Source organism: Eleutherodactylus coqui, chromosome 1 (assembly GCF_035609145.1).
Source record: "Eleutherodactylus coqui strain aEleCoq1 chromosome 1, aEleCoq1.hap1, whole genome shotgun sequence".
In the NCBI taxonomy this organism is placed as follows: Eukaryota; Metazoa; Chordata; class Amphibia; order Anura; family Eleutherodactylidae; genus Eleutherodactylus; species Eleutherodactylus coqui.
This window is the reverse complement of record NC_089837.1, coordinates 192446722-192464908: the sequence shown is the minus strand read 5'-3', so window position 1 is coordinate 192464908 and position 18187 is coordinate 192446722. Positions and strand designations below refer to the sequence as shown.

The 18187-nt window shown below is 48.0% G+C and overlaps 2 protein-coding genes across 4 annotated transcripts in view; one reads left to right on the top strand and one right to left on the bottom strand.

The window, feature by feature from the left end:
• The window catches only part of DOP1A (DOP1 leucine zipper like protein A), a 74331-nt gene extending 70972 nt beyond the window's left edge, over window positions 1–3359 (bottom strand). For both annotated transcript variants that reach the window (XM_066604972.1, XM_066604977.1), the window contains exon 1: window positions 3295–3359. The gene's annotated coding sequence lies outside the window, so the exon portion shown is untranslated. The remainder of the gene's footprint in view (window positions 1–3294) is intronic.
• A 52-nt stretch (window positions 3360–3411) lies between these two features.
• The window catches only part of UBE3D (ubiquitin protein ligase E3D), a 155029-nt gene continuing 140253 nt past the window's right edge, over window positions 3412–18187 (top strand). Inside the window, exons 1-2 of one of the 2 annotated variants that reach the window (XM_066604954.1) lie at window positions 3412–3692; window positions 12494–12690. In XM_066604954.1, the coding sequence (XP_066461051.1) occupies window positions 3631–3692; window positions 12494–12690 (259 nt within the window). In that variant the 5' untranslated portion in view covers window positions 3412–3630. Of the gene's footprint in view, window positions 3693–3994; window positions 4061–12493; window positions 12691–18187 lie in introns of those variants that run through there. The other variant, XM_066604961.1, reaches the window with a different exon arrangement.

Genomic DNA, 18187 nt, shown 5'->3' with positions numbered 1-18187 from the left:
TGCGCCTAGATCCGTAGATTGTATTGATGCCATTTTGCGGAACACACAACTTTCTGATCACTTTTTATTCTATTTTTGCTTGAAGACAGTGTGACCAGAAAAAAACAACAAAAAAACCTGCATACAATTCTGGCAATGTGTATTTTTTTCTTCCAGTGTAAGGGCGCCGTCACACTTGCGATATCGCTGCGTTTTTTTTAACGCAACTGTCAATAGTACTTTCTCATGTTAAAAACGCATCACACAAAAATCGCTAAGCACAAACTGGCAGTTTTGTGTGATGCATTTTAACATTAGAAAGTCCTATTGACATTTGCGTAAAAAAAAAACGCAGCGATATCGCGATCGCAAGTGTGACGGCACCCTTAGGTAAATGACATCATTCAGGAATTGCCCACCGCGAGCGGAGAATCGCAATGATGGACAGCAATGCTATGGGAAGTGTTGGCTGGCGCCGGCGAATACACTGCCGTGGACAGGGGGCCTTAAAGTGCGCCATTCTTATGGCCACTGGAGGTCACAGCAGTCAGAAGCCCAGTGATCCTACATTTATCACCTAGTGTGAGTATAGTAGTTCATGTAAATTGTGATTGGTTGCTATTTATTATGCTGCTGAGGTAAAGCTGCGCTGTGATTGGTTGCTATGGGTAACATTTTATTTTGGACAGCTTCCATAACAGTGCGGTGCCGGGCTCATTGTTGTGGCCCACTTTGTATATTCCGGGACTGCTGTTCATATAATCGCGATGCAACGCGGGGTATATCATCTAGTTTGCTGATATGACTGTCACCTGGGCCGTTCTGACCAGAATGTAAGGAGGTATTGGGACCGCGCTCAGGACACACACACTGGGACCGCGCTCAGGACGCCCACACTGGGACCGCGCTCAGGACGCCCACACTGGGACCGCGCTCAGGACGCCCACACTGGGACCGCGCTCAGGACGCCCACACTGGGACCGCGCTCAGGACGCCCACACTGGGACCGCGCTCAGGACGCCCACACTGGGACCGCGCTCAGGACGCCCACACTGGGACCGCGCTCAGGACGCCCACACTGGGACCGCGCTCAGGACGCCCACACTGGGACCGCGCTCAGGCCACGCACATCATCATTACTGACCCGAGTCTGTCAGAAGAGTCATTCCATGTCAAGTAGTCTAATGCTCCATTTCTTTTCCTTTAGGTTTTAGTGCTTCTTCGCTGCCTTCTTGTTTTAGTAGTTTAAACAGTTTCTTTTCGCTGTTTATTGCCCCCTCTACATCTTTATTGAGCCACATTGGTATTCTCCTATTCCTACCCCTTTTACCCCTATATGGCACAGTAAGGGTTTAGGATATTTTAAATGTTTCCCATTTATTGTCTGTACTCTTATATTTGAGGAGATTGTCCCAGTCCATAAGGTTAAGGGCATCTCTGAGCTGATCAAACTTAGGGCTCACACCCACTGGTGATCCGACTTCCCTGCAATGCGAGAGTGAGTGAAAACGCATGATAATGAAAGCAATGATTTTCATATTTAAAGAGATAGGGGGCAGGGCTAGCGGGTTCCAAATATGGGGAGATATGTCACAGATCCCCTGTAGCTCCACCCCCCTTCTCTTCTCTCGCTGGGGAATTTCCAGCCTGCTTCGTGATCTTCTATTGATTTCAGTGGCGCTAGCGCTGCTGCTGCCAGCCCCATTGAGAACAATGGGCGATATCACCCATTCTTCTTTGCGACGCGAGGTTACAGTGAAGATATCGCAAATGAGAATGAAACCATTGAAAGTCATTGGTTTCATTATCATACGTTTTCACTCACTCTCGCATCGCAGGGAAGTCGGATCGCCAGTTGGAGTAAGCCCTCAGCCTTCTCTTCCCTCTACCCCTCCTCCTGTCACCCAGCTAGCTGCCTGCTCATCCTGCACTCCCATACTACCATCCACCACCACATCTACCCCAGCGGGTGCCTTATCAGTGAGCAGCAAACTCCATTCCATTTAGGTCCAGGATCTGGGCTTACAAGTGCACGACAGGCTCAGCTCTCGTACAGCAGTTTGCACCCTCCAGCGGGTGTTCAAGGACTGCACACATGGCATACGATGTACACTGGATGGCATTGTCAGTCATGGAGCTCATTCAGAATGAGGATCGGACAGATAGATGAGATAAAAAAATGTTATAAATATTAGTAAAACAATAAGTAGTAAATACAAGTTACTCTTCCCAAGTCCCTGAATCCAAAGTCACTAATCTTAAGTCCCACACTTAAGACACGGCACACTTAGAAGACAGCCACGCACACTTGCTCAGCTCACATGTCTGATTTCTATAGCTCTTATCTGTAGTACTTCTGCTCCTCCTGTTTGCCCTTAGCAACCAATCACAGTGCAGCTTTCATTTCTTATACTGCTGAGGTATAATGCAAGCTGCGTGGTGATTGGTTGTTATGGGCAACACAGATAACTATTGACATTAATGAACACTTCAGCTAAAAGAAATATCACTGAAGATTTGATGTGCTAATTACGCAGCGCCTCAATCAAATGTTTGACATACGAATGATGTGGGACCCTGCACAATGGCGTAGTAACATCACTTATTATGTAGAAGTAGCAAATAACTTAGAAAGCCCAATTTTCAATAACCAATCCCTGCGCCTATATCGCCGTACAACACATAGGTATATCCCCTGGTCATTATATATATATATATATATATATATATATATATATATATATATATATATATATATATATATAGCTTGTAGTCACTGTCCGCGGACCGGCTTCCTACGAGTCTAGGCATATAGTGTTATTATTGCCCCCGGATTGGATAAGGCCGGTTTCACATCAGCATTGGAATCTCTGGTTAAAAACCGGGCAGCTGAGCGTAAAGCGGGCAGACCCATTATAGCCAATGCGGTCCGCCCGAGCGCTGCTTGGTTCTGTCTGAAGACAGCCATTCAGCTGCAAGGAATCCCCTTTCCTGCTTCCGGAAGGAAAGCAGAATCCCCAAGGCAGGTGTGAGACCCCCTCAGTCTGAGCATGTGGCACACCTTAGCGATGGCACAGACAAGAAGATGGCATCACAGGAGCAGCCATGAGGGCGCATCAGTGTGAGGACAGATAACATGGCAGGTGCCTAGTGCCCGCACCTCTTATCACAGCAGAGGTCACACTGCATCTACAGCACAGACCGGGCACGGTTATGTCACCTCCTGCAGTCTGAGCCGTCCTCCCCGGAGAGGTGGCTGCAGGAGGTCCGCACCTCCCAAACCCCCCAGTGCCCCCCCTATCACTGGCATCTCACCTGAGCGGAGCGGCGCCGCTGCCTGACAGCTCCCGGCATGCAATGGGGAACCAGATGCGAGGGGGTGGTTGAGTGACGTCAGGGGAATGCGACAGGAAGTAGTGTTTACATGTGACATGTGCGATCCCCGCCATACTTGAGGCTGGCAGAGCGCCAGTACTGATGTTGCTCTCTGGAGTCTTGCTGTGTGACTGGACTGGTGTTAGCGTGGCTTCATGAAAGCATCAGCAGTGGCAGAGACTGATAGGGACTACCCTGAGTTACAGTGTGAGCTGCAGGCAGGTGGCGCTGTGGTGCGGTCCACGGTCCACTGCTCCCACCGGGAAGTGCACCGACATGGGATGCAACGTGCGGCTGGAGGTGAGGAGGAGCCTGCGGAGCGCCGTCCTCATCCTCAGGTAAATATACATGCATGCAGGGCACATCCCCACTGCTGGGGGCTAGCCTGCCTCGTGGATGCATGGGGCTCCTGATAGTGCTTCTATTCACTGACTGCATGCAAAGATCTTGAAGCACATTAGGGAGTTGTAGACGTTACCTCACAGTCCGTACTGGGGGTCTGTGGGGGTTCAGGAATGAATGGGAATCTGGATACCTGTATGTGGTGACCCGGGACGGACGGGTGAGGGCAGCCACAGCTCCACCAACGCACCACACCTGTCCGTCACCGCATACAGCCAAGTATCCGGCTTACCCCGAGTTTATTGGAGGACCGCATTGTTCAGGTAGTCGGCTGAAGGTTGACTCCGCCTTCCATCCTTCTGAGGTCAGTAAAATGAGTACCCAGCTTGCTGGGGTGGTAAAGATGACTGGGGCAGGCAATGGCAAACCACCCCGCAAAAAGTCTGCCAGGAACACGTCACAATGTGACCTCACCCGAGGAGTCAGTCATGACTCAGTGCTTGCGCCAGGGGAGTTTACCCTACCATCCAGCCTACCCTGAGTCTATTGGAGGCCTTTGGCCAAAGAGAGGTGTCTGTAGGAAGCCATCCAGTAAGGTTATAACTGCGGATGGGCCCACGTGTTTTGGGCACCTGTTGTTGGGGAAGCCCTCTTGGAGCATGTAGTATAGGAATGAAGGGTCTATAGAACATGTACAGGGTATTATTGTATCTTGATGCCACCAGGAAGTACTGGTGCAGATAAGCTTGACGGGGGGTGACGCCCCCTGTACCTGATTGGCTGCACAGCTGGCTCGGCTGCAGGTCCTGGCAACCCACTAAGGTTATCCTATAGCTCCATTCTCCCATGCAGATAGCGGCCCCCGCTGCAGCCATGCATTGCCCCAGCTGCAAGGGGACGGGAAGATGTCCCCCCACCTAAGGTGTGGTTCAAAGGGCGGGTGGCAGCAGGGAGGCCACAGCGCTGGGGGAATAGTCAGTGACAGCCGGCGACCGCAGGACCACAGTAGGGAGCCCAATTGCCGCGTGGGACAGACCGTTACATGCGTTCCCGCAGTGAGTGCATGAGGACAGCAGGGAGGCAACAGTGCCGGCGGGACAGTTAGTGACAGCCGGCGGCCATAGACTGCAGGACACAGCAGGGAGGCCACAGCGCCGGGGGACTGAGAGTGATAGCCAGCGGCCACAGACAGCAGGGACCCCACAACGCCGGGGGTCTGTCAGTGATATGCAGCCCCTGCAGACTGGAGGAGGACAGCAGGAAGGCCACAGTGCCGGGTCTGGGGGACAGTGAATGACAGGCCGGCGGTCGCTGAGGAAGCTTCCACTTATGCCGGAGAGGACAGTCACACACACAGGCGGGTAACAGCAGTGGAGCATATCGCCGGGTAACACACTGAGTGCCGCTCCCTCACATGCCACGGCGCTTCAGGCACAAATCCATTGTAGGACCTTCAGCTATTGAGCCTATCGGGAGCTAGGGACGTTCCTCCATCCAAGCCCTGTCAAACCCCCTAGCTTCCGGTGGTGACAAGATACAATAATACCCATGTACAGAACATTACCTGCTTCAGAAGGCAAGGTCCCAGAAGAGGTGTTGGCAGGAACCCTCTGGGGGTGACATCTACAGGAGGGCTCTGGGGTTACATTTACAGAGCAGGGAGGGTGTGTGATACCCAGCCTTCAAAATCTTGTATTGGTTTTCTTTGTAGAGGGTACAAGGGAAAACATTTTGCGTCTCCGTATCAGATCCCACTAAAGAGTTTAGGGCACAAGTCTCTTCCAGCCCCTCCCCCACTTATCCATGTAGACATGCTTGTAGGGTCTTGTTCACCAGGCGACAATGTCACGCTACTACAATTCTCATGTATGTGAAGCCCATGCTTTCCTATGACTTCCTTCACACATGCGATGTTTTGTAACATGCAACATCCTGACACAAAAACCTTGCGGATCTGGCAATATGCCTGCAACTAGTGAGGTTTTGTAGCCCATGTTTCCCTATGGAGCCTTCCTCTCCGTTGTGATGCAACTTTGACAGTAAGAAATCTTACTGTCAAAGCCATAAGCTAAGCCCTAGCTACAGGGAAAAAAATATGCATCACCTTAGAAGTGCTGTCTCCTCCCCTCCCCCCAGGTTCTGGCACTATTATCCTTCATCTCTTCTGGCCAGGGATTAAAAAATTCCTGCTTCCTGGAAGCGCTGCCATTGATTGGCTGACACTTAGCCAATCACAGCCAGTGCTCGATGAACCAATCACAACCATTCATCGAGTGCTGGTTCTCATTGGCTAAGCATCAGCCAATCATAGCCAGTGCTTCCAGGAGGCGGGGATTTTTCAATCCCCGGCTGGAAGAGATGAAGAAGACCAGTGTCGGGGACCAGAGGAGGCTGCAACGGAGGCGGACAGCCCTTCTAAGGTGATGTATACTTATTTTTTTCTGCAGTTAGGGGTTATTTTCGAGGTAGGGCTTATACTTCAAGCCTTACCCCACTTAACCCTAATATCGCATGGACCAACAATGTGATATCGCTGCACTTTTTCTCATGGCGATGCTGTGTCACCCGTTTGCACGGGGCCTAAGGGGGAGCCGATAATGTGGTATTGAGAATTTCGACAGAAGAGATATGACCCCTGGAGGAGGGTCCAGATCGATAAATGTGTTCAAATGGATGTAAAAGATGTGAAGCCAAAAACGTAAGTAGTAGAAATGGCGGACCTGGATATATCCAACTGTTGCAGAGGGTGGAGATGACTAGTTTTCAGAGAGCACAGAGAATCTTGGAAGGCCAGGCAAGCGGGGAGTCACAAGGCTGCTAGATCAAAGTAAGTTAGCGCCACTCCATGGCCTCGGCGTGTTATGAGACAGACTGCCAGGTGGGGTATAAGAATGGGGATGTGAGGTTTGCAAGCTGGCACTGCATTCTGCAGCGGTGCCATGTCTCCCTTGTAGAATGGATAGGATGCTGAAGAGAATTCTGGGGAACTGGTAGTCCTGGTCCCTGGATTAACAAGCCAGCCACAGTTTTTCAATTACTTTCCATTGTAAGATGGGAGAAAGGAAAAAAAGGTTTGGTACGGTGTTGGCCATAGAGTAAAATGTGATTGTTCCCAGTGAGAGAAACAAAGTAATCTTGTAGTTATGATACCTTTTAATGGCTAACAGAAATACATGATGTAATAATAGCGAGCTTTCCAACCTACGTAGAGTTCTTCTTCAGGCATAATGAAACAAATCCGTAGAAGCATAGATATATGTACACACATATGACAAGGCACAGACGTGGTGTGATTAATTTTTTTTACTTAAAACAATACCAGTACAGGATGAGCAGAGGGGTAAATACTTAATTAGTCCACTGATAAGGATGTGAATGTTTTATGGTCTCTGAATTAGTGTTAGGGGGTTACCAGGCCAGCGTGTTATCTCTGCTATAGATTTCTCATAATCTCCAGTGATGCATGAAGCCACTTCCGATGTTAATTCCGGTCTTGAGTGTCAAAGGTGGTTATAAATTTGTAATCCCAAATTCTTCTATGAATCTGAGATTTGAAGTTACTTTTTAACCCCTTAGTGACCAGCCCATAGTGTTTCTAAGTCCTGCCTAAATGGGCTTTAATCCCAGAGGACGTAAAAACATGCATCCTCTGGGGATTAAAACCCTGCAGGCTCTGGACGTGACGCGGGAAATTTAAAAACTCCCTGCTCCTGGCTAGTATGAGTAGCAGGGAGCTGTCACCAGGAGCTGCTGTATGCGCACATGCGTCCGCCAAGACGGCGGACGCATGTGCAAAAGCAGCTGATTACCTGGATGATATAAAGTCTCCCTGCTGTTGGCTACCAAACGTAGCCGAGAGCCTGGAGATCTCACTTGCGGCTGCAGTACATGGTTTTTGGTCACGTGATCACGTAAAAGTAAAAAAAAGTTAAAGTTTTACCTCCAATCAGGGGTCAAAATATGCAGTACTCCTCTATATGCGTTTGTTAAGGGGTCTAGTTTTCAAAATGGAGTCATTTGTTGGGGGTTCTCCATTGTTTTGGCTGCTCAAGGGCTCTAGAAGTGTGCAATGGGGCCTAAAACACCTTCAAGCAAAATGTCTGTTCTGGAAGCCACCGGCTACTCCTTTTGATTTGGGCCCCCTTGTGACATGAGATTAGGGTTACAATGAGTATATTTCTGAACACGGGACAAACAAGGGTATCCATTTTGGGGTGTAAAGCCTCATTTTCATGTGTACTATAGAAAAATAAATGCCTTCGAAATGACATATTTTCAAAAATAATGCAATTAAGAGGAGAAAATTTTTTTTTCATAACTCCTGTAAAGAAACTGGGCTCCAAATACTCCTGACAGCTCTCAGTGAATATATTAAGGGGTGTAGTTTTTAAATAGGGTCCTTTGTGGGGGTATCTATTATTCTGACACCTATGAGCCTTTGCAATCTTGGCTTGGTGCAGGAAAACAAAGTGTTCCTCAAAATGTTAATAATTAATGTTACATTTATACGTCTCCTAAATCGTTTAAAAAAATGTAAGTTTTTTCCAATGTGCGTCCAGAATATGTCATCAAAAATTTTTACAGTATGTTTGCACATATTTGAGATATTACAGTTGAAAATGTGGAAAAACACATTTTTTCAAAATTTCCCCAATTTTGGCGCTTTTAATAAATCTACACAAATTCTCTCGGTCTATTTTTACCACCTAAGTACACTATATGGTGCCAAAACCAATGTCGGAATCACTTGGATATGCAAAACCTTTATGGAGTTATTTTATGTTAAAGTGACACATGTCAGATTTCCAAAATTTGGCTTGGTCATTAAGGCGCAAACAGGCTTGGTCACTAAGGGGTTAAGCCTGAGGAAGAACCCTACATAGGTTGGAAAGCTTGCTGTAACATCATGTATTTTTGTAAGCCATTAAAAGGTATCATATCTACAAGATTACTTGGTTTCTCTTACTGAGAACAATCACATTTTGTGAGATGGGAAAGTAGTCCATGACACTATGAGGTGGGCAGCGCTATAGTACAAGGCACTATCCAGAAGGGCTAAACCTCCAGGCATAGTATTAGTTGTCTATACAGACTTGGGAGAGCGGTGGCATCTGTAGTTCCAGACAAACTGTAAAACAGAAGCTTGTACAGATTTGAGGGTAGCCTCTGGGACCTGGACCAGAAGAGCCTCAAAAAGGCACAGATACCTGGTGAGTATGGGCATCTTTATGGTCGATATATGGCCTAAAAGAGAAATATAGAGGTTCTCTCACTCTATACTGATGCCTCTTTAGTACCCTTACTCAACAATAGTGCCCCTCACTCAGTACTGATGCCCCCCTAGTGCTCTTACTTGGCACTAATGGTGCCCTCACACTTCTCATACTTTTGGCCTGAGTGACTGAGCACACACTCCTCATACATGACCACTTAATAGTGTTACCAACTCAATGACCTAAATATATTAGTCACCTCAGCCCTGTTCCCACGCCAAACAGTGCTACAGCCCCTGCAGAGAGACAGGATGCAATGGTGTCCTTGCACCTCCCGTTCCAGCATTCTTAAAGGCTGAAGAGACTGATTACTGTTCGGCGTGGGACTTTGGTGAGTAATAGATTTACTAAGAGGCAGCATGGAAGTGTATAGCAGAGGCAGGAACTAACGGCTCCCTGTTCCAGTATAGCGTTCAATTGCATTGGTGTCTTGAGGATGCCGACGCAATTGAAAGTGGCGGTCACCTGAACTGGTCACAAGTAGAAATAATTTAGTATAGTTAGGAAAGCACCTCAAGAGAAGTGGGAATAAGTACGAAAAAAATATTCAGTCAAGTTTCGGACTTGCCTGGTATGGGCACCTAGACCCAGTGGGAATGGGATGCCACACCTATAGTACAGGCACCACACCTGTAGTCTTGCCACACCTGTAGTACAGGCACCACACCTGTAGTCTTGCCACACCTGTAGTACAGGCACCACACCTGTAGTCTTGCCACACCTGTAGTACAGGCACCACACCTGTAGTCTTGCCACACCTGTAGTACAGGCACCACATCTGTAGTCTTGCCACACCTGTAGTACAGGCACCACATCTGTAGTCTTGCCACACCTGTAGTACAGGCACCACATCTGTAGTCTTGCCACACCTGTAGTACAGGCACCACACCTGTAGGCCTACCACACCTGTAGTCCTACCACACCTGTAGTCCTACCACACCTGTAGTCCTGCCACACCTGTAGTACAGGCGCCACACCTGTAGTCTTGCCACACCTGTAGTCTTGCCACACCTGTAGTCTTGCCACACCTGTAGTCTTGCCACACCTGTAGTCTTGCCACACCTGTAGTCTTGCCACACCTGTAGTCTTGCCACACCTGTAGTCCTGCCACACCTGTAGTACAGGCGCCACACCTGTAGTCCTGCCACACCTGTAGTACAGGCACCACACCTGTAGTCCTGCCACACCTATAGTCCAAAGCAAATAGAAAAAATTCCTTGTGCTCATAAGAGGGGTGACCATTACAGGTAACAACTGGTATATGGATTAGAGAGACTTACCTTGGTGGAGGGGGTATGGATTCATACACAGAACCCTCCTCCTGGTGGTGGAAACCAAGGTGATCGCTTTGAAACATTACAGAGGAGTCTAATTCTTGGTATTAAACCTTCTTACAAGTTAGCAGACCTGTAGCTGGCAACGTGTTTCAGTTTTCTCAAGCCTTTCAAAGTGTGGTACATGTATAGCATAATCCCATGATCGGATCCCGTTGGGACCATCCCATTAAGGAAACCATTAAAAATCATTAGTTTCATAATTCTGCATTGTAATTCACCCTGGCATTGCAGTTTTTACCGCCCGTGTGAACCCACCCCTAAGGGTAGTTTCACACACACTTTTTTTTTTTGGTGGCAGTTTTTGAAGCAGTTTTTATAAGCCAGTCAGAAGAAGTAGAAAATATAAAGCGAGGATTTATTCCTCTTCCTGCTGTATCCACTTCTAACTTTGGGTCAACAACTACTCCCATCGATGTATGCATGAACCCTGCCCCGTTCCTCCTGGTTTGTACGAAGGCTGACTTATGTATGCATACTCCACTTGACACATCGTTACACAGTGGCGCAGTACTCCCTGCACATGGCTCAGCGTGTGCCGCTCTGTATCAGGCCCCTCGGTCACTTACCTGCTCCTGCTTATAGCGCTAGTGTCTCGTGAGAGCGGCACTGCCAACCATACATTTGTAATGGGTAATTTCAATTTATCAAAACCTGTACAATCAACATGAGACCTACCGTATTGTTCGCTCTATAAGACGCACCTAGGTTTTAGAGGAGGAAAATAGGAAAAAATATTTTGAACCCTCCCAAACCAGGCAATGAGGGAGGGATAAACCGCTGTAGTACCGCCTCAGAATGAAGTGTATATACCATTATGTCAACCTGCCATTCAGGATCCAGGGACAGCTGAGTGTAAATGTAATGGTGATCTTATTACTTGTCACCCAGCTTTCCACAAGCCCCAAATGCCATGTTTGACTAGTTATAGCGATGTATGTGGTATAAATGCTAGCATAACTCTGCAGTTGGCATCCAGGATCCTGGAAGAGCTGAGTGACAATGTAATGGTAACTCCATTAGTTGTCACCCAACTTTTCAGGAAACCCTGCATGGCATGTCTCAGTATATTGAGGTATGGGGTATACATTTCAGCTCAGCTAGGCACCAATCAACTATACCTTTGGGCGTCTTTCCTCCCCTGCTATGAATAGAGGAGGAGAGCCGCCTGTACCTACAGCTGATTGGTGGAGGCAGGGGAGCAGCAGCAGTTTTTGCTGGCACTTGCCAATTGGCTGTACCTACGGGCGGCTCTCTTCCCCTGCTATGGAGTGGACCTGCCATCTTTGTGACATAGCTTCCAGCCAAAACTGCATTGAAGTGAGAGCTGAAGGGAACTGCTGCTGCTCCCCCGCCCCACCAATCAGCTGTTAGTCCGGACGGCCCTCCTCCCCTGCCATAGATACAGTTTCGGCTGGCAGCTGTGTGATCCTTCACGCAGCAACAGGCCGGGTCCACATTTCGTCACGTTTGCTTTAATAGACACACTGATTCTCCCCCTCTCCTCCACACACTTTAGGGAGAATGAAAAGTGTGTCTTTATAAAGCGAAAAATACGGTAATAGTTGATTGCTTCCTCTTCACCGCCCTGATGTTGTTTCCTACAAGTATGCCTTGTGTTCCGTTTTAGATTTAATGGCGCGATCTCATGAGGACAATCCCTTTAAATAGTTCTTATGTTTAACCAATCTTAATTGGGTAAAGTAACGAGCTTCCATATAAAGTCCTTTTAGTTTTGTTCTGTTGTAATATGATGCAGACCAGATGTTCCCAACCTTATGAGCCACAACTAAAGAATGGCCGAATAACATGGGGAATGAAGAAACCATGGCGTCACAGGCTCCTGCAGATAAATATCTGTCCTCCCCATCGGCACTGATTAAGGACATGTCATCAGTACTGTTAATGTGGATGGTTTACTGCAGCCATTGCATCTGATGGCACCTCGGGGCTACTATGGCGAGCGCTGCAGAGGACCTGACTGCCCGCGCAGCGGAGCTCCCGTCCCGTCTTGTAGCTTTTCATCATTTGAACATAACTGAATTTGGCATTTTTAATTAAATATGAATTTTATACTTCGCTCAGAGGCATTTTTTTTCATTTATTGCAATTTGTGAACTAATTGAATAATGTATTTATAGACAGGATATTCTTTAATTGTGATTCCTCATGTTTCTCTTTTTGTTTTAGTGGCCTTGAAGGCAAAAGATTTCCAATTGACATTTCAGTAAGCCAGTCATCCTTACAAATCCAGTCTCCGGATAACCTGGAGGAGTTCCTTCTACCACGGGAGGTGAAGCTGGTGCCCTCCACATGCCGATATGTACAGCACATCTCTGGGGAAGGACTACATATGCAGCTGAAGGTCCAGGCCGTGGAGTCTGCAGGTACTGCTACGGAGTTGGACCTATTAGAGAATAATAAGTGAAATTGGACAAAGTCAAAGTTGGAAACTTTAGGTCAGTCTTTCCCAAACTCCAGTCCTCACGGACCCCAACAGGTCATATTTTCAGGATATCCTACAGAAGGAACACCTGTGGCAATGTCTGAGGCACCGACAATAATTACATCACCTGTGCAATACTGAGGAGATCCTGAAAGCATGACCTGTTAAGGGGTGCAAGGAATGGAGTTTGGGAAACGCTGGTCTAGGGTAGCAATTAACGGGGCGCAGTTGTCGGGTATTGAATGGAGTCGGCTTCCCAGCACAGTCCATACACCCCTTGTAATCACATAACGTGTATATATAGGATGTGCTCACGAGGAGGGTAAAGTGGACATGTCCGCAGAGTAATCCCGGCCCTGTAAATGGCCACATATATGTCATGGGGAGCAGGGCTGTGGAGTCGGATACCCAAACCTCTGGCTCCAACTCCCAACTCCTTCATATGACTCATAAATTTACATCAGGCTTTTCTTCCCCATTATGATAAAATAATCAAGATATATTTATTGGAATATAATTTCAGAACACAAAGCTTTACTAAATTGTAAATATGCTATATACTGTTTGTTTTCTTATAAGTCTGAGGGTGGTTTTACATGGACTAGAAAAAATACGCAATTTTCGCCTGCTGCGATTGTCTATTTCAACATTACAAAGTGCCACTGGCTCTTGTGATAAAAAAATTGCGTGATTTTATCGCAGGCGGCAGCGATGCAAGGTTACTCTCCAAAAAAAGCATCGCTGATGCTCACAAATTGCAGTGAATAACGATGCAATTTTTGCTGAGATTTTCTCGCGGCAAAATTGCGATTGCCCGTGTGGAATTATCCTGAGTCGGTACATTTCTACTGGCTCCGACTCTACCAAAATGGAACTCTGACTCCTGATGGGGAGGAAGGGATGAATGTGAAATGCCATATATTTATGTCATATGGATGGCAGGGCTCAGGACCCGAGCCTACACCAACAGCAGCCAGGATCGGGGAAAACACTGACCCATGTTGTTAAACCCCTTATATGCTGCAATCAATGTTGATTGCAGCATATGCCAGGCTCACACAGGCAGAGCACACTGTTTGTGATGTTTTTGGCCCTTCATCATGTAATTGCGGAGATCCGATGGGTTGCCATAGCAACAAGACACTGTTGGCCTGTGACTGCTTGATCAGCGATAATACACTGCAGTACAGAAGTATAATATACATGTTCAGTATCAGCATTACCAGAACAAAATGTGCAATAAATTGAACACATTTTTTATCCTTCACGGCAAACGCTATTAAAAAACAAAACACAAAGCAAGAAAGGGTTCGGCTGCCAGCGCGGGTGACAGGTGAGTTGCGGCAGTCAGCAGGGGGGAGCGGGGGGAGAGGGAGAGAGAGATCTCCCCTCCGTTCCTCCCCGCCCGCCTCCGGCAGCCGAATCTTTGCTCCCGAGCGGGCAGGCACTCGCTAAGGGCAATGCTCGATCGAGTAATTGCCCTTAGCGAGTATGCTCGCTCATCTCTAGCCAAGATGCGGTGCACATATGTGCATAAATGTTATTTATTAACTATTTTGTGTGATATTAAGGAGAAAAATTCAGTTTGGATATTGCTAATTGTTTTTAAAAATAAATGCCAAAGCTATCGACCAACATTCACCACTAACAGTGCAATGCGTCACGAAAAACACTCCCCGGATCGCTTGCAGAAGTGAAAGCATTCCACAATGATTACCACTTAAAGTGGCACCTGTAAGATTTAAAAAATGGGGCCTGATTAGTAAGGCCAAAACTGGCGAAGAGAGGAGGGGTTACAGCACCAGAAACCACAATGCTTTGTGCGCCAATGTATCTGCAGTTGCTTGCCGTAAGGTTGAACTGTTAGGATGGGTTCACACAGGGCGGATTTGCCGTGGAAATCCGTGCAGAGTTTCGTTGTGGCAAATCCGCCTGCGGATTAGCTAGCCATGTGGATGAGATTTGTCAAAAATCTTGTCCACACGGGATGGCCAATCCGTTGCGGCAAAGCTGGCAGAAGCATGTCTATTTTTTTTTTTCCCATTGCGGCCTCGCTCCTCTCTATCGGAGCGCCGGCTGAAACAGAAAAGTAAGCGCCGCGGGTTTTGAAGCTGCGCTTTCCCGGAGGAAAACTCGCTTTTTTTTTTCACAAAACCGCAAGATTTCCACCAGGAATACAACCCATGTGACCCCAGCCTTAACATTTTATTTGGTTTGCAGTTGTCTTCTTTTGTAGGGGACCTCACAAGGCGCGCCCGCCCTGTATGATAGTGTAGCTCTGTGACTTGATGTTCGTACCCGCCCTTGTACCATTTTATCCATAAGTGTTGCCCTTTTTCTGTAATGTTTAAGCTAGATTTGATTCCATTTTCTGTGACCTCCTTTGAGTATGTCATAAATGTATATGAAAATCCCCCTTTACGGTAGGGCTAGCTGGTGGTTTTGAATGTGATGCTCGTCACACGGCTGTCATCACGTTATGTACGTGAATGTGGTCGCATTGCAAGTTGCCGCGACCACAAAATGACCGTTACAAGAAATCCGCCTGTTAGATCTCTTGTGCTTGTTGTATGAAGGTCACGGCAGTGAGCAAGTTGTAACGCAGCTACATTACAGGCAATGAAAGCAGCGCAACACTTAGGGCTTTGGTCATGTGATGTGTTCGTACAATGTTCCTCTGCAGTCTTAGCCTTATTTACTACAGGGGGGCGGCCGAGGGATGTCCCCATTACTACAGGGGGGCGGCCGAGGGATGTCCCCATTACTACAGGGGGGCGGCCGAGGGATGTCCCCATTACTACAGGGGGGCGGCCGAGGGATGTCCCCATTACTACAGGGGGGCGGCCGAGGGATGTCCCCATTACTACAGGGGGGCGGCCGAGGGATGTCCCCATTACTACAGGGGGGCGGCCGAGGGATGTCCCCATTACTACAGGGGGGCGGCCGAGGGATGTCTTCATTACTACAGGGGGGCGGCCGAGGGATGTCCCCATTACTACAGGGGGGCGGCCGAGGGATGTCCCCATTACTACAGGGGGGCGGCCGAGGGATGTCCCCATTACTACAGGGGGGCGGCCGAGGGATGTCCCCATTACTACAGGGGGGCCGCCGAGGGATGTCCCCATTGGTACTGGGGGCCGCCGAGGGATGTCCCCATTGGTACCGGGGGCCGCTGTGGGGTCCCGACAACCCCCATACACTATCTTGGTTTGCATGCCGCATTACTTTTTGCATGCGCAATTCGCGCACCGTGTGAGAGGCAGAATTGCAAGGAAGGGCTCCATCGCACAGGCGAAAGCGTAATCGCGCTCGCCATTGGAGGACTTCATTGCGCTCTGAATGGAGTCTGATTCCATCTTCTGGAGAGCGGATGCAGGTTCCTTGCTGTACTTTTCCCTGCTATTGGCCCTGTTCACATCGGCACGGGACACATCCGCACCATGTTTGAATAGACGTGGCATTCTAATGAGTAGGCGGGCCAGCCTAAAAAGTTGTTGATGTTATCGACTAATACGGCAACATTTTACTGTGAATAAATAAAAAAAAATAAATCTTGGTATTTGTATAGCGCCAACTTATTCCGCAGCGCTTTCAGGTATTTATTACTTATTACCCCCACCAAGCTGGGTTCTCATTTTACCTACCTCAGAAGGATGAAAGGCTGAGTAAACCTTGAGCCGGCTACCTGAACCATGCGAGGATCGAACTTGCAATCTTCAGGTCGTAGGCGAGAGCTTAAACTCTGCACCACACGAGGCTCATATATAATAGCGCAATTTCATTCAGAACAAGTATGCATTTGCGCACCTCACAGTCGCCTATGGAGTCTCAGGTGTGCAAATGCGGTCAAAAATAAAGCATGTCGGTGTATTCTCACGGTAAAAATGCGCCACCGAAAGTAAACCAGTATCAGTGAACCCATTGAATCCTATGAGTGTTAATAGTTGCAGTTCCTGTGACCTTTTTCTGTGTGCAAAAATATGCGCAAAATTGCCCGTTTGCAGGAGCCCTTAATGTCAGATTGCTCCTGCGTATTAGGCCCGGCTCAGACAAATGGATTCCAATTGTGCAGGCATTGAAAGGCATGTACCTTAGCTTTTTTTTGTACACTCTTGTGGATACGAATTGCATATTCTGCGAAAGGAAAAAAATCACAGCATCCTCGGTATTGTCACGGACGGTTTCCCACATATTCCGCAGCGCTTTCAGGTATTTATTACTTATTACCCCCACCAAGCTGGGTTCTCATTTTACCTACCTCAGAAGGATGAAAGGCTGAGTCAACCTTGAGCCGGCTACCTGAACCATGCGAGGATCGAACTTGCAATCTTCAGGTCGTAGGCGAGAGCTTAAACTCTGCACCACACGAATGGAATCCGGTTCACGCATGTAAGACCAACCTTACGCGGTAAAATACGCTCATGTGTCATAGAGCTTAACCAGATGAGCGTGTTAACGCGGGGAATAGAATTGACTTTAAAGGAGATGTCCCGCGCCGAAACGGGTTTTTTTTTTTTAAACCCCCCCCCCCCGTTCGGCGCGAGACAACCCCGATGCAGGGGTTAAAAAAACCACCCGCACAGCGCTTACCTGAATCCCGGCGGTCCGGCGTCTTCATACTCACCTGCTGAAGATGGCCGCCGGGATCCTCTGTCTCCATGGACCGCAGGGCTTCTGTGCGGTCCATTGCCGATTCCAGCCTCCTGATTGGCTGGAATCGGCACGTGACGGGGCGGAGCTACACGGAGCCCCATAGAGAAGAGGAGAAGACCCGGACTGCGCAAGCGCGGCTAATTTGGCCATCGGAGGGCGAAAATTAGTCGGCACCATGGAGACGAGGACGCCAGCAACGGAGCAGGTAAGTATAAAACTTTTTATAACTTCTGTATGGCTCATAATTAATGCACAATGTACATTACAAAGTGCATTATTATGGCCATACAGAAGTGTATAGACCCACTTGCTGCCTCGGGACATCTCCTTTAATTGGTTCATTTTCACTTTTTTTGGGGGTGTAAAAAAATAGGACTTGCCCTATCTTGTGCTTGTTTGCGCACCAAAGAGCCCCATAGGGGAGGCACACACACACACACACATATAAATCCTTCCATATTACAGCAGCCGCGTTCTGACATAGAAGGATTAACTTCTAATAATGTAACCCTAATGCAGAAACAACCCCTAAACCTCTGTCCCAGCATTAAGTAAATCTCCACACTGCTAGGACTTTTGAGGACCTTGCTGCAAACAGCCAATCAGCAGCGTGTGGGCGTGCACTGGACGCATAAAGGCCCTCACTAGCTTTCCATCCATTCTGCTAGTGGTGACCAGATACAAGAATGCCATATGTGTCTACGCAGGTGTGTGAGTCAGAGATGGGCTCAGCTCCTATTTGCTGCATGCATATCCCCCTGATTAATAACACTGTACAGCCCCCT